Source organism: Prionailurus viverrinus, chromosome E2, assembly GCF_022837055.1.
Source record: "Prionailurus viverrinus isolate Anna chromosome E2, UM_Priviv_1.0, whole genome shotgun sequence".
NCBI lineage: Eukaryota > Metazoa > Chordata > Mammalia > Carnivora > Felidae > Prionailurus > Prionailurus viverrinus.
In genome coordinates, this window is record NC_062575.1 from 53,844,634 (window position 1) to 53,856,900 (window position 12,267).

Sequence of the window (12,267 nt, forward strand, 5' to 3'; positions counted from 1 at the left end):
TTTCTGTTTTATAATAAATAAATATATACATTTAAAGGTATATAGTATTCCTCCTGATATATAGATATCAGAAGACACATAAATATACTTCATACTATACAGTACGTAAACATACTTCATCATATACAAGTATGTAAACATGCTTAATAATATATAATATATATACTTTCTACTCTACAAACATACTTTGCACTAAATAAATACATAGCATATATTTATAAAATATTTTGTGTTAATATATTTATATAAAAATATTACATATAGGGACGCTTGACCGGCTCCGTCAGTAGAGCATGAGACTCTTGATCTTGGGGTCATGAGTTCGAGCCCCAAGTTGGGGTTAGACTTTACTTACTAAATTTTTTTTAAATTATATATATATACTATACAATAGAAATTATATAATTTATAATATAGATTTTACCAGGGTGTTGTGTTTACTTTGTCACCCACCCCTACCCCACTGGAATATGACTGGCAAGAGGACAGTCTTGTCCTCATCTAGACTCTGCTGGGTCTCCCGTCCCAGCCCAGGGCCTAACACACAGTAGTAAAGTTTGTGGCATTGATTAATTCCCTTCCCCTGGTTCCTGAGTGGGCCTAAAGATCCTTCTGGCAAGAAAAAAAAAAGTCCTTCAGGGCCCTTCCCCCACCCCCCACCCCCCAGCCTCCCAAGCCCTGCCTGGTTCCAGTGTGCCAGGCACAACTATCCTATTTAGTCCCCCCCCCCCCAACAAACTTATGAGTAATGTACTCTCCTCACCCCCATTTTATCGATGGGGAAATTAAGACCCAGAGAGGCTGTCGAAATTCATACAGCTAAAAAACGAATAGCTAAGATTTTATTTTTTTGAGAGAAGCGTTGTGTTCCTTTCTCTTTTTTTAAGGTCTATTTTTGAGAGAGCACAAGCAGGGGACGGGCAGAGAGAGAGGGGGCCAGAGGATCCAAAGCGGGCTTAGTGAGGACAGCAGAGGCCCCGAGGTGGGGCTCGAACTCACCAACCATGAGAATTTCCCCTTGCATCCTGGACCTTCTCCCGAGCAATCATGACAAAAGGGGGTGAGAGGGTTTGCCAGTGGTTATCAACAAATCAGAATTTTTTTTTAAATTTTTTTTAATGTTTATTTATTTTTGAGACTGAGAGAGATAGAGCATGAATGGGGGAGGGGCAGAGAGAGAGAGGGAGACACAGAATCGGAAGCAGGCTCCAGGCTCCGAGCCATCAGTCCAGAGCCCGACGCGGGGCTCGAACTCACGGACCGTGAGATCGTGACCTGAGCTGAAGTCGGACGCTCAACCGACTGAGCCACCCAGGCGCCCCAACAAATCTGAATTTTATTCCAAAGCGGTTGGTTGCTGGGTAGGCCACAGACCTTGTCTGCTCCATAGTCCCCCGTGGGTCTCCCTCTAACAAAGGGGGTCAGAGATAAAGCGACAGGCCCAAGGCCACACACCCGGCAGATGACACATCTGTGACCAGCTGGATATGCCTGGTCCTAACGTCTGGCTCTCTCTACACCTACACACATAAATAATTAAAATATGTATGTGAAAGAGCCAAGATCTGGCTACGAGGCACGACACAGGGAGGTAATGGTGACTATGTTTTATAGACAGACTTCTGACGTTGACCCCATCCGAGGGTATTGTACCTTGCCTCACTCCACACTCACCAGGGTCCACTATCTGCGGTACTGGCGGTGGGTGCTGGGAAGCCCTTGGAAGAGAGCAAGCAGGGGAGGGGCAGCTCTTGATGCACAAAGACCCTCCGGGGGCCAAAGTGGATGCCAGGGCGCAGGCTAGGGCCAGGGTCCAGGCAGAAGAGAACTGCGTTGAAGCGGGGCCGAGGGGGCCCAGAGGAGACCCACAGGGCCGATTTGGGGACAGGAGGACAGGGCTTGAGTCCGATGGGCTTTGGCAGGGGAAGAGGGGCAGGGCCGAGGCATCTGGCCTAGCGACTAGATGTACAGTGGGGCTGTCCCAAAGATGGGGAAGTAGATAGAGGAAGTGCGAATTCTTGGGCCAAGAGGCCAAACTCAGTTTATGAGGAGGCGGAAAAAGCTTCCACGTCAGAGAAACGGCCAGGACACTGGGAGCTCCCATCGCTGGGTCTTTGAAAATGAAAAGGGCCCAGGACGGGGATTCCTGGTTGAAACCCTGGAGTCCCTGAGGTGCATCATCGGGGATGACAAACTGATGTTTTGTTCTTTGGCATTTTATTTCAAAATAAAAGAGGGGAAAAAAAAAAAAAAACCAACAGCAGCACCGGGAGATCCGGCCTGAGAACGGAGAGATGCGGAGCTGGGGGGCCAAAGTGCATCCTCGACCCCAGGAAACGGAGCAGCGGGGAGTCCAGATGCCCCCCGCAAAGGCCTGAGAGGCGGGGCTGGGGCCCAGACGCCTGGGTAGGGCCCTTATGGCTTTGGGAGTGTAGAGACCACGCGGGGGCGCCAGAGACCCAGGCGTCCCGGCTCCCCCTGGCCTTTTATTTCATATTGCACTTGAGGTGAGTCAAGGGTAGGGAGGCGAGGTTCCGGCGAGGACTAGATGCTACGGGTCAGTGGGTCCGAGGGGAGGGAGGTCAGTCTTTAGCGTCACACCGGGAGCATCCACTCGTGGGTTCCCGTTCCGTACTGCGGGACGACAGAGGTGGGCCGTGAGAGGAAAGCCACACTGCAACTCCCAGCAAGCCCTGGGGCGTCCCACGCTAAAGGGTTGTGGAGTTGCGCCCCCACGACTCCATGGGAAATGTAGTCCACTTCCCGGAAGACTGCCTACCGCTATAGGGAAAGGGAAGGGGAATCGGGGCCGAGATGGCGCAGAGGCTCGAGGGCGATGTAGTTCCGCCAAGGGTCACTGTCAGGCCCCCGAAGGCTCTAGAGGAAAAAAATCCTCTCCGGCAGGGAAGGCCCAGAAAGTCCAGAGACGTGTAGTTCTAGGTCCCGAGGCACAGGACTTTACCGAAGCTCCCGGGAAATGTAGTTCTAGGTCGAGTGCCATGGAAAGGGGCCGGGAGCTTCTCAGGAAAGCTCTCTCGGCTGGGATGAAATGGAAACACCTCCGGGGGCTTAGGAGAGGAGATATTCCTGGGCCACAGTGGGGACTGAGGTCCAGAGGCTGGCAGGAGAGTCCTCAGGCCAAAAGGAGAGCCCAGGGCTCCAGGGCCATCACGCGGGGCGGGCTTCTGGGCCAAATACCCACCGGAAGTCCCAGAGGTTCATGGGAAGGGAGTGCCCCCACCGGAAGTGCCCCCCTTGGAGGCACAAGGGCAGGGAAGGCGAGTTCTCAAGCCAGGGTTCTAGAGGCTCCCAGGAAAGGGTCATTTCCCGCCAAAGAGTGTTCTAGGCCACAGAGGCTCACGGAAAAGGAGACCGTCTGGGGCCCAGAGGCCGATGGCAGGGGCCATTATTGGCTCTTCGGCCTGCGGCGGGGGGTGGGGGGAAGGAGGCTCATGGGACGTGACCTTCCCTGGGGAGCACCCATCCAGCCCATTTCCCGGCGGGTGCACCTCACCTGGATGGCCCTCAGCTCCTTCAGGAAGCGGTGGATAAGCTCAGGCCCATTTTCCATGGTGGGAATGTGTAAGTGCTGGAGGAGAAAGCGCCGTGAGGCCCGGGCCGAGTGCCGCCTTCTTCCCTCCCGTCCCCAACGGCAGCCCCACCTCACCTTGCCTTGGTACACGATCCGGTGGACAGGGCAGACCTGGCAAGCGGTGCCCGAGCCAAAGACTTCCCGGACCCGTCCCTCGTCCAGCGCCCGCAACAGCTCCTTCATGGTGATCTTCCGCTCTACGACCCGGAACTCACCCTGCGGGGCGATACACAGGCGCCCGGGGGGCTGCGCTGCCGCGGAGCCCGGCCTCCCCCGCCTCCCCAAGAAGGGCGAGAAAGAGACCCGAGGAGACACAGCCGGAGAGAAGGGGCGGGTGCCAGTGCGCCACGGCGTCCCCCGCCCATTTCCCCCTGAAGGTTCTGGCCCGCAGCCCCGCAGGATCCCATCGTTCCCGCAGACGCTGCGCCCTCACCCAGGTCCTGGCCAGGTCCAGCAGACTCTGTCTGACTACTCCAGGCAGGATGATACCGTCCAGCGAGGGGGTCACCAGTTCCAGCACTGGGGCAAGTATAAGGGTGGGGGTGTCCCCTCACACCCTGCCATCCCCTTAGGAGCCATCGAGCCCCCCCACCCCTACCCCGCCCCCAGATCTGCGATCCGCTAGGAGTGACGATAGCCCACTCCCGCCAGGGCCTGTGTTGGGTCAGGGGAGGGCTCACCCCCATCCTCGTAGGTCCAGTAGATAAAGATGTTCATGGTGCCCACCTCGGTGAGCTGGTGGTCAGGCCCATACAGCCAGAGGACCTGTTCGCAGCCCCTCTTTTTCGCCTCCTCCTGCACCAACACTGTGGGCCCGTAATTCCTGGGAGAGGGCAACGGGGTTGACCGGGGAGCCCGCTTCTTCCTCAGACTCCGCTGAGGGGCAACCACCTCCTCTGTGAACTCTTACGACGCCCCCAGCCGGTTCCATCACAGCACACGCAGGGGCTCCCACCAGCCTGGGAGGCCCTGGAGGGCAGGGCCCGGACCTGACTCATCCGTGTCCCCAGCTTCACCCAGCACAGGGCCTGGCCCTCAGGAGACCTCACAAGGTTGAAAGGACCTGAATGAAACTCCCAGCTGGGGCCACATTCGCTCTCCCAACACGCCTGTACCCCACCTTCTGTCGGGATCACCACGTGGGAGACCCTCCCCGCCAAGGCCGAGGCCCCTGGCAGGACAGATTTACACAGAAAGCCCACACAGAGGAGGGGATGATCATTGGAGGCCCCAGGGGACTGTGAGAGCTGAGCATGGGGGTCGGGAGGTGGGGTGCTGGCTGAGCTTGGGTGTCCAGGGGAGCCTGCGTGGGGGAGACACCAATGAGCTAAGTATAAACGTCATTTCTGGAGGCTTCCCAGGGGGCCGATCCTGGTTTCCCCACTGCCTTTCACCCAAGCCCTTCCTAATACTTTTTTTTTTTTTTTTATGTTAACAATTATCTATTTTTGAGAGAGAGAGAGAGCATGAGCAGGGGAGGGGCAGGGAGAGAAGGAGACAGAATCTGAAGCAGGCTCCAGGCTCTGAGCTGTCAGCACAGAGCCCGATGCGGGGCCCGAGCTCACAAACCATGAGATCATGACCCGAGCGGCAGTTGGACATTTAACCGACTGAGCCACCCAGGCACCCCACCCCTTCCTAATTCTGAGCCGACCTGTCCACAATGCTTAGCACAGACCCTCTCCCCTAGAGCCCCCCCCCCCCCCCCCGGCAGTGCCAACATCACATCCCACGGGCAAGCAGAGCTGTCCCAGGTATGTGAAGTAAGAGGGGAAGGACAGTGCACATCCAAAGACGCAAGTCGACACCCAGTGCCTCTGAAATCCAGGGCACACGACATGTGGGGTCGGGGGAGGGACTACTTACCCCCCGACCTTGTAGTCACCGACCCCACCCACCCAGGCCCGGATGAATGTCGGGTCGGCTAGGAGGGAGACAGGGTCCACGGCATCTCCAGGGAAGTACGGGCCCACAGGGCAGAGAATGACAAACAGGAGAGCTTGCGAGGAACGGGCGACACCCAGTGAGGGCTGCAGTGGGCAGAAGGGGGCATCAGGGACCCAGGAGTCCAGGCCTCCAGCCCAGCCCCTCCCTCTCCCCTGGAGTTCCCACCGCTGCCCCTCAGCAGACCCCCCGCCTTCCGCCCCACATCCATCCCGCGCCGGAGTCAGGCCCACCTCATTTCCAATGATCACAGGCCGCACATAGAGGCTCGCGTTGGTGTCATCAGGGACCCAGTCTTTGTCCACTTCCACCAGCCGGCGGATACACTCCAGCAACTCGGCCTTGTCAAAACTCTGGGCAGGATTCCCATGAGTCAGGGGGACCCCCTGCGCCTCCCCCTCCCCCCCCCCCCCGGGGGCCAGCCACGGCCCCTCACCGGCAGGCAGAGGCGCAGGGCCGAGCGCAGCATCCGGTCCATGTTGAGCCAGGGTCTGAAGAGGCGCACCTGCTGGTCGCTGCCTTTGAACGCCTTCATGCCCTCAAAGAGCTGCTGGGACAGGGGCGTAGGTGACTCAGCTCAGAGACCACCTCAGAGAGCCATGAGAGACACCAAATCAGAGCCTGATACACAAGGATACGGACACGGATGCAGAGACGGGGCTGGGGAGAGACTAACAACGGAGCACACAGAGGAAGGAAAGAGAAGAGACAGAGACACCAGTAACAGCCAGAGAGACCCAGGGACAGGGGTGCAGAGACAACACCCTACTTAAACCCCTTCCGTGTTACGTGGTACGATTTCTGGGGAACAACAATGGTGTGGAAGCTCTGGTTTTAAAGAATCCTTGTGTTTGAGAAGCACTGGAACAGCTACGGATGTAATGATACAACTTCCAGGATTTGCTTCAAAAATCTTACAGAAAGGGGGACAAAGAATGGAGTCCTGATGAAATGAGACAGTGATCGACACGTGTGCTAGCCGATGAAGTGGGGAAGGGGGGGGCAGTTATCGCATTCTTTTTTTCTTCCAAAGTAAATTTATTTAATTCAAATTTAATGCCTTGGGGCGCCTGGGTGGCTCAGTCGGTTAAGCGTCCGACTTCGGCTCGGGTCGTGAGCTCGCGGTTCGTGGGTTCGAGCCCCGCGTCGGGCTCTGTGCTGGCAGCTCAGAGTCCGGACCCTGCTTCGGATTCTGTCGCCGTGTCTCTCTGACCCTCCCCTGCTTGCGCTCGAGCCCTCCGTGGCTCCCAGGGCCCTCGACGAGGTGCCGGCCCCACAGCTCCTCTGTGGCCCTGAGGGTATCCTTAGCCTCCCCTGCCTCACTCCAGTCCCCAAATCCCCCCAGTACGCCGGGCCCTCCTTTGTCCCGAGTCTTTGCACTAGCTGCTCTGTCTCCTGCGAACGCCCTCTAAGCTTCCCTCCGCCAGAAGAGACCCTACTTTCTTTCCAGTTACAGGTAGGATCGGTGCCTCCTCTGGCTTCCACGATGCCTCAGGTGCCTCCCCACCCCCACCCCCCCATCACGATCATGCTGGGCTGTAACCAAAACACGGGGGTTTCAAAGGAGACAACTGGGTCTGTTCATCTCGGGGAACCCAGCATCACCCAGCTCGGGGCTCGGCCTGGAATACGAGGGACCTGAGAAGGAAGGCACACACGGAAAACAAACCCAGGGCGGTGCACCCGGCAAGAGGGAACAGAGGCAGAAAGACGGGGACGGAGGTCGGGCGCCATGCCTGTAGCGAGTAGTGGAGGCCGGAGCAGGCCGGGTGCAGCATGAGGTTCTGGAAGGGCTGGATACGGGGCTGGCCCCAGCCCTTCTGCTCGGTCCATTCCACCATCAGCATGTGGTCAGTGAAATTCTTGCCAAACACCAGGGGCTTGCTGGGGTCAGGCTTCTCATGAGGCTCCTGTGTTATTTCCAGCCGCAGGTCTGCAGCCTGAGAAGAGACGGGGGACCTGGGTATCCTGAACTCTGGGCCCAACCTCAAACTGAAAAACTACAACCCCCATGAATCTCCGGGGCTAAGACCTAGCGGGAAGAGACCCCCTGTGGCCCCAGAGGCTTCTGGGACATGCAGTATCCAATCTCTCCCACCGCCTTCTGGCGGATTATGAGGCCACCCCGTTGCCAACCACCTTCACCTTTGGACCCTGGACCCTTTTGGAGATGCCCAAATCCAGCTGCCGGCCTCTCCCTCAAACCTAAGGGTCCTCGCCCTCAGTCCCCTCCTCCCTCAGACCCAGTAAGTCGTCCAGGCCCCAGCCCCTCCTTGAGATCCAAAAGTATATTCCCGTCCATTCACCTTGAAGTTGGATGAGGCGTATCTTCTGGGGCCACACAGAAGCCAAGAGACAGGGAGGAGTTTGCGGGCCCAAATCTGGAGGAAGGGGGGGACAGAAGTAAGAAAGGTAGTGAGGCCAGGAGAGAGAGAGAGAGAGAGAGACAGCGAGCAGGGGACCCTGGCGCTCGCTTTGCCACTTCCTGCACTTGGGAGGTCCCTCTGGCCTGCTCTATCCCAGGCCCGGTGCATTGTAGACAGGGCATGTGGCCCTGGCCAAGTCGGCCCCCCTCTCAGATCAGCATATAGCGGGAGGGAATCCCAAAGGAGGCCAAGTCCCCTCCCTGCCCTTGCGAGGGAAATCCCTAGAAAAAGCTGAATCAGCTCCTGTTCCCTCCTTGCCAGGGCAAAGTTAAACACAGGCACCTCCCACCCCGGGGAACTTTGTCCCCAGCCCTGAAATCAGCTCAGACAGAAGACAACCGACTGACGGAAAGTGCACAGGTAAGTGAAGGCCTCCCTGGGGGACCCAAATCCTGATAAGAGTTGGAAAACTGAGGAACCTATAGGCCGTAACTCCCCAGAACCCAGAAGCTGGGCCCCCCGCCCCCTCCTCCCTCAGACCCAGAACTCTGGACTCCTCAGACCCAGGAGACCCAGTCCCCAGCCCCTCCTCCCTCAGACCCAGGAGTCCTGACCTCCAGCTTCCCCTTACCCCAGACCCAGGAGTCCAGGCCCACAGCCTGCTCCTCCCTCAGACTCAGGAATCCGGGCTCCCAGCCCCCTCCTCCCTCAGATCCAAGAGTCCAGGACCCCAGGCCCCTCCTCCCCCAGACCAAGGAGTCCAGGCCCCAGGCTCCTTCTCCTTCAGACCCAGGACTCCAAGGCCTTATTCTCAGGCCTCAGATTACCTGAGGCTCCCAACCCCATACCTCAGACACCAATGATTCTAATTCCCTACGGATCCCAGGGCTGAGGCGACCACATGGGCCTGGGGGGCGTCCCCCGGTCATTGACAGAGACCCTGCTCAGATCAACACTTGTGGTCCTGCCTGAGGCAAACAAGGGAGAGCAGGTCTGTCTGTGCCCATCAGGGTGGCCTCTCCCCAGTATTCTTTGACCTCACAGTGCCTCCTTCCCAGCCTGGCAGGAAAGCAGCTGGGTCATGAGGTTCGGGCCACCACAACAGCAGACGTAGCCTGCCCCTGCCCTGTGCGCTGGGTGAGCGGACGTGAGCATGAATGGCAGCAGTCACTGGTCAGTAGGTGAGTCCTGGGGAAATGGGGGGTGCTGGGCTGCCAGGTCCTAAAGTCTGGGCCCTGAAGTCAGAGGAGTGGGGCTGGAGAGCGTGGGGCCCAAGAGCGGCCGGCCGAGCAGGGTGTGGGTCTGCGGCATGGCCTCTAGGTGGCGCTGTGTCGCCCACACAAGTCTGTGGCCACGCTTCTGTCCCGGAGGGAACCGGACTGCACAGCATGGAGACAGCATGGCCACCCAGGGTGGAGACAGCGGTCTCTGGGCAGGAGAGTGGCCCTCAGGAGGAGCCACATGGAGAAAAACAAAATAAAAGAGAGGGAAGAGCAAGAATGAGAAAGAGACAGACGGAAACAGAAAACAAAACTCAGGGGCCGCCTGGCTGGCTCAGCCGGACGAACGTGGGACTCTTGATCTCGGGTTGGTGAGCTGGAGGGTTGAGCCTCGCGCTGGGTGGAGAGATTACTTACACATAAAGCCTTTAAAATGACAAACTGAAGACAAAACTGAGAAGAACAAGAAATCAGGAACAAGAGATGCCAAAAGAGGTTCGATCATAAAGACAGACCGATACGAGAGACGGATAGGGAGGCAAACTCACGTCAAGTGAAGTCTGGAGAAATCCAGAAAAATTCCGAGGGTGAGATATAGAGAAGCTGAGGGAAGGAGGAAGAAGTGGACAGAGACCAGGCTTCAGGTGACAGACAGCACAAAGTGAAAGAAGACCAGGGGAAACGAGCGAAGCCGACACCAGGAAACAAGCTGTCTCGGTGATATTTACAGACAGAGATACCCAGGAGATAGAGATATCTCTACCTCTCCCACAGGGCACAGAGAAGGGGCCGGACAGTGTCCAGATTATAAATCTGCACTGGCCATCAAGACCCTGTTGTCCTGAGAGAAGCTGTCTTCGTCTTCCCAGGACATTTCTGCAGGCACAGGGGTCTCAGCTCAGCTCAGGGAAGGTGCTCCACCTTCTGACACCCCACGCCACGGGGATCGGACCCAAGGGATGCCCTCAGATGGTAGATGGGCTGTTGGGACAAAGGGTGTAAAAGGGTGGGGGCTGAATTCAGAAACAAGGAGGAGGGGAGCGGAGGGGCACAGGGCAGGGCTCTGCAACGCGATGGAGCCTCTCCTGTGTCCCCATTACAGCCTAGGACTGTCCCCATGCGGGACTGTCCTCCCAGCAAGGCCCAGGACTGTCTTTTGTCATAGTTCAGCCCTGTCTTTCACACTTCAGACGGCCCCCCACGTCTCAGCCCAGGAAGAGTCCCCCTCATAATGCAGTGCTCTCCTTGTCTCAGCCAGAGACTGTCCCTACCCCAGCCCCAAACTCTCCCAGTCAAAGCCCCCAAATTGTCCTTGTCATGGCCCAGGACTGGTCCCATCACATGGAGAACCGTCCCATTGTAGCCTGGGACTGTCACATCACAGACCAGGTCTGTCCCACGATAGCTCAAGACTCTCCCAAACTGTCCCCATCACCGCCCCGGACTTTCCCACCACAGCCCAGGAATGTCCCCATCAAAGCCCCAGTTGTCCCTGTCACAGCCCAGCATCCGTCACCAAAGACTCCGAAACGTAAAAATCTGCCCTATCTATCCACCACGCTGGCATAAGAGTCCCAGACAGAGTCAGGTGCAGACTTATCGTGAAAAACACTTTCCCCAAGGTTAAGCAGCAGCTGTCCCGGGTTCTAAAGATCCCTTCTTTGAGTTGTTACTATTTCTTTCCTCGCCGAGAAACTTGATTCTCTAAAATCATACTCTCCAAAACTCTGCTCACTGGCATCTTATCAGGAAGAACAGCCCCTCCCATTCTTGCCAGGACGATCTGTCACTTTGACGGTGCGAAGCTGCCTCGACTTCCAGCCCGGACGCAGACTTTCAGATAAGAGGTTTCTGGGACACAACATCCCACATAGATCTTAACCTTTTAATTCCAAGAAAATCGGGCCTTGGGCCCAATTCCCAGTCCAGACCTGAGATCTGTGCTTTCATCCTACCCCCAGCCCTCGGGGCTCGGGGTGTCTTTTCCCGACGCCCCCACGCGCTGACTATTCCCTCCTTAGTCCCCCCCACCCACCCCAGTCCAGAGCCTGTCCCATTACTCTGCCCTCCTCCGTGTTTCCCCCCACATACCTCCGGTCGGCGTCCCGGTCCCACCACCCTGTCCTTTTACAGCCTCGTGCTCCCTGCCACGGGGCCCCCTCCTCCTCGGCGCCCCGCAGCGGAACCCGAGCACCGAGGGAGCGGCGCAAAGCCGGACGAGCCGGGAGCTGGTGGGCCTCCCGGAAGTGGGCCTCCCGGAGGGGTTTCCCCCAGCCTCTCTCCCCACCCAACCCTGCCCCGGCCCGGGGCCGCGAACCCACCTGCCCCAGCGCGGCTGCGGCCATGGTCGGTGCGGCGGGCAAACTGTACCCGCCCGGGGCGCCGCCCAGAAGAAAAACGTTCCGGCCCCGCCCCGCTCACGCCCCCCGACGCGGGAGGGCCCCTCCTCTGACACCCCAGGCCGGCCGGGCCTCCCCGATTATAGGGCGCCCATGGGGAGCTGGGCCCTGCTGGAGAGCGCATGCGCTGGAATCCGCGAGGCGAAGGGGAGTCCATTGAAATACGCCCTCCTCCCCACCCCCACCCAGCTTCTGTTCCAGCCACGCAACTGCTGTACCAGAACGTACATGGAAGTTTTGTTTCTGTTCGTTCTTTTGCTTTCATGCATTTGAATAGGTACTGTCACGGAACGCTAACGAGGATAAGCAGTTCGAGGTGAGAGAGGAAAGGCCAGGACCAGAAAGAAACCTCCGCATATCTCGATCCCTGGGTGATAAGGAAAAGCTCTCGCTGTAAACGTCTGTAAATAGATCACGTAAATGAGAAAGGACTTGGGAAAAAGGCCTCGGAAGAGGGTAGCAGGTAGGGATGAATGAAGGGGTTGCAATCAACCCCTATTTTTTTTTTCAAGAAATTTTTAACGTTTATTTATTTTTGAGAGAAAGAGAACGTGAGCAGGGGAGGAGCAGAGAGAGAGAGAGAGAGAGAGAGAGAGAGAGAGAGAGAATCCGAAGCAGGTTCCAAGGTTCCAGGCTCCGAGCTGTCAGCACAGAGCCCGATGCGGGGCTCGAACGGGTGACTCGCGAGATCATGACCCGAGCCCGAGTCGGTCGCCCAACCTGTTGAGCTCCCCAGGCGCCCCACA

General features: G+C 57.6%; 1 protein-coding gene across 5 annotated transcripts; it reads right to left on the minus strand.

Moving 5' to 3' along the window:
* Window positions 1-2,200: 2,200 nt before the first annotated feature.
* On the minus strand, window positions 2,201-11,623 carry BCAT2 (branched chain amino acid transaminase 2). 5 transcript variants are annotated; one of them, XM_047836538.1, is made up of 12 exons: window positions 11,444-11,622; window positions 9,886-10,103; window positions 7,843-7,917; window positions 7,273-7,476; window positions 5,973-6,086; window positions 5,770-5,889; window positions 5,459-5,622; window positions 4,273-4,415; window positions 4,026-4,111; window positions 3,668-3,808; window positions 3,515-3,589; window positions 2,201-2,634 (listed from the first exon to the last, which is right to left on the minus strand). In XM_047836538.1, the coding sequence occupies exons 4-12, from the start codon at window positions 7,381-7,383 to the stop codon at window positions 2,596-2,598; spliced, it is 993 nt and encodes a 330-aa protein (XP_047692494.1). In that variant the 5' UTR covers window positions 7,384-7,476; window positions 7,843-7,917; window positions 9,886-10,103; window positions 11,444-11,622; the 3' UTR covers window positions 2,201-2,595. The 5 variants fall into 5 exon arrangements, with proteins under 5 accessions (XP_047692494.1, XP_047692495.1, XP_047692491.1 ...); XM_047836539.1 differs by lacking the exon at window positions 11,444-11,622 and adding an exon at window positions 11,214-11,337; XM_047836535.1 differs by lacking the exon at window positions 9,886-10,103 and having other exon boundaries at window positions 11,444-11,623.
* Between the last annotated feature and the right edge of the window lie 644 nt (window positions 11,624-12,267).

What these genes read in the sequence shown, in the direction of transcription:
- BCAT2 (XM_047836535.1), bottom strand. Translation starts at nt 11,467, where the DNA reads ATGGCCGCAGCCGCGCTGGGGCAG. An exon ending in ACGCCTCATCCAACTTCAAG is followed by an intron (nt 7,477 to 7,842) that starts GTGAATGGACGG and finishes GTCTCTTCTCAG; the next exon opens with GCTGCAGACCTGCGGCTGGA. An exon ending in CTGGACCTACGAGGATGGGG is followed by an intron (nt 4,112 to 4,272) that starts GTGAGCCCTCCC and finishes TACTTGCCCCAG; the next exon opens with TGCTGGAACTGGTGACCCCC.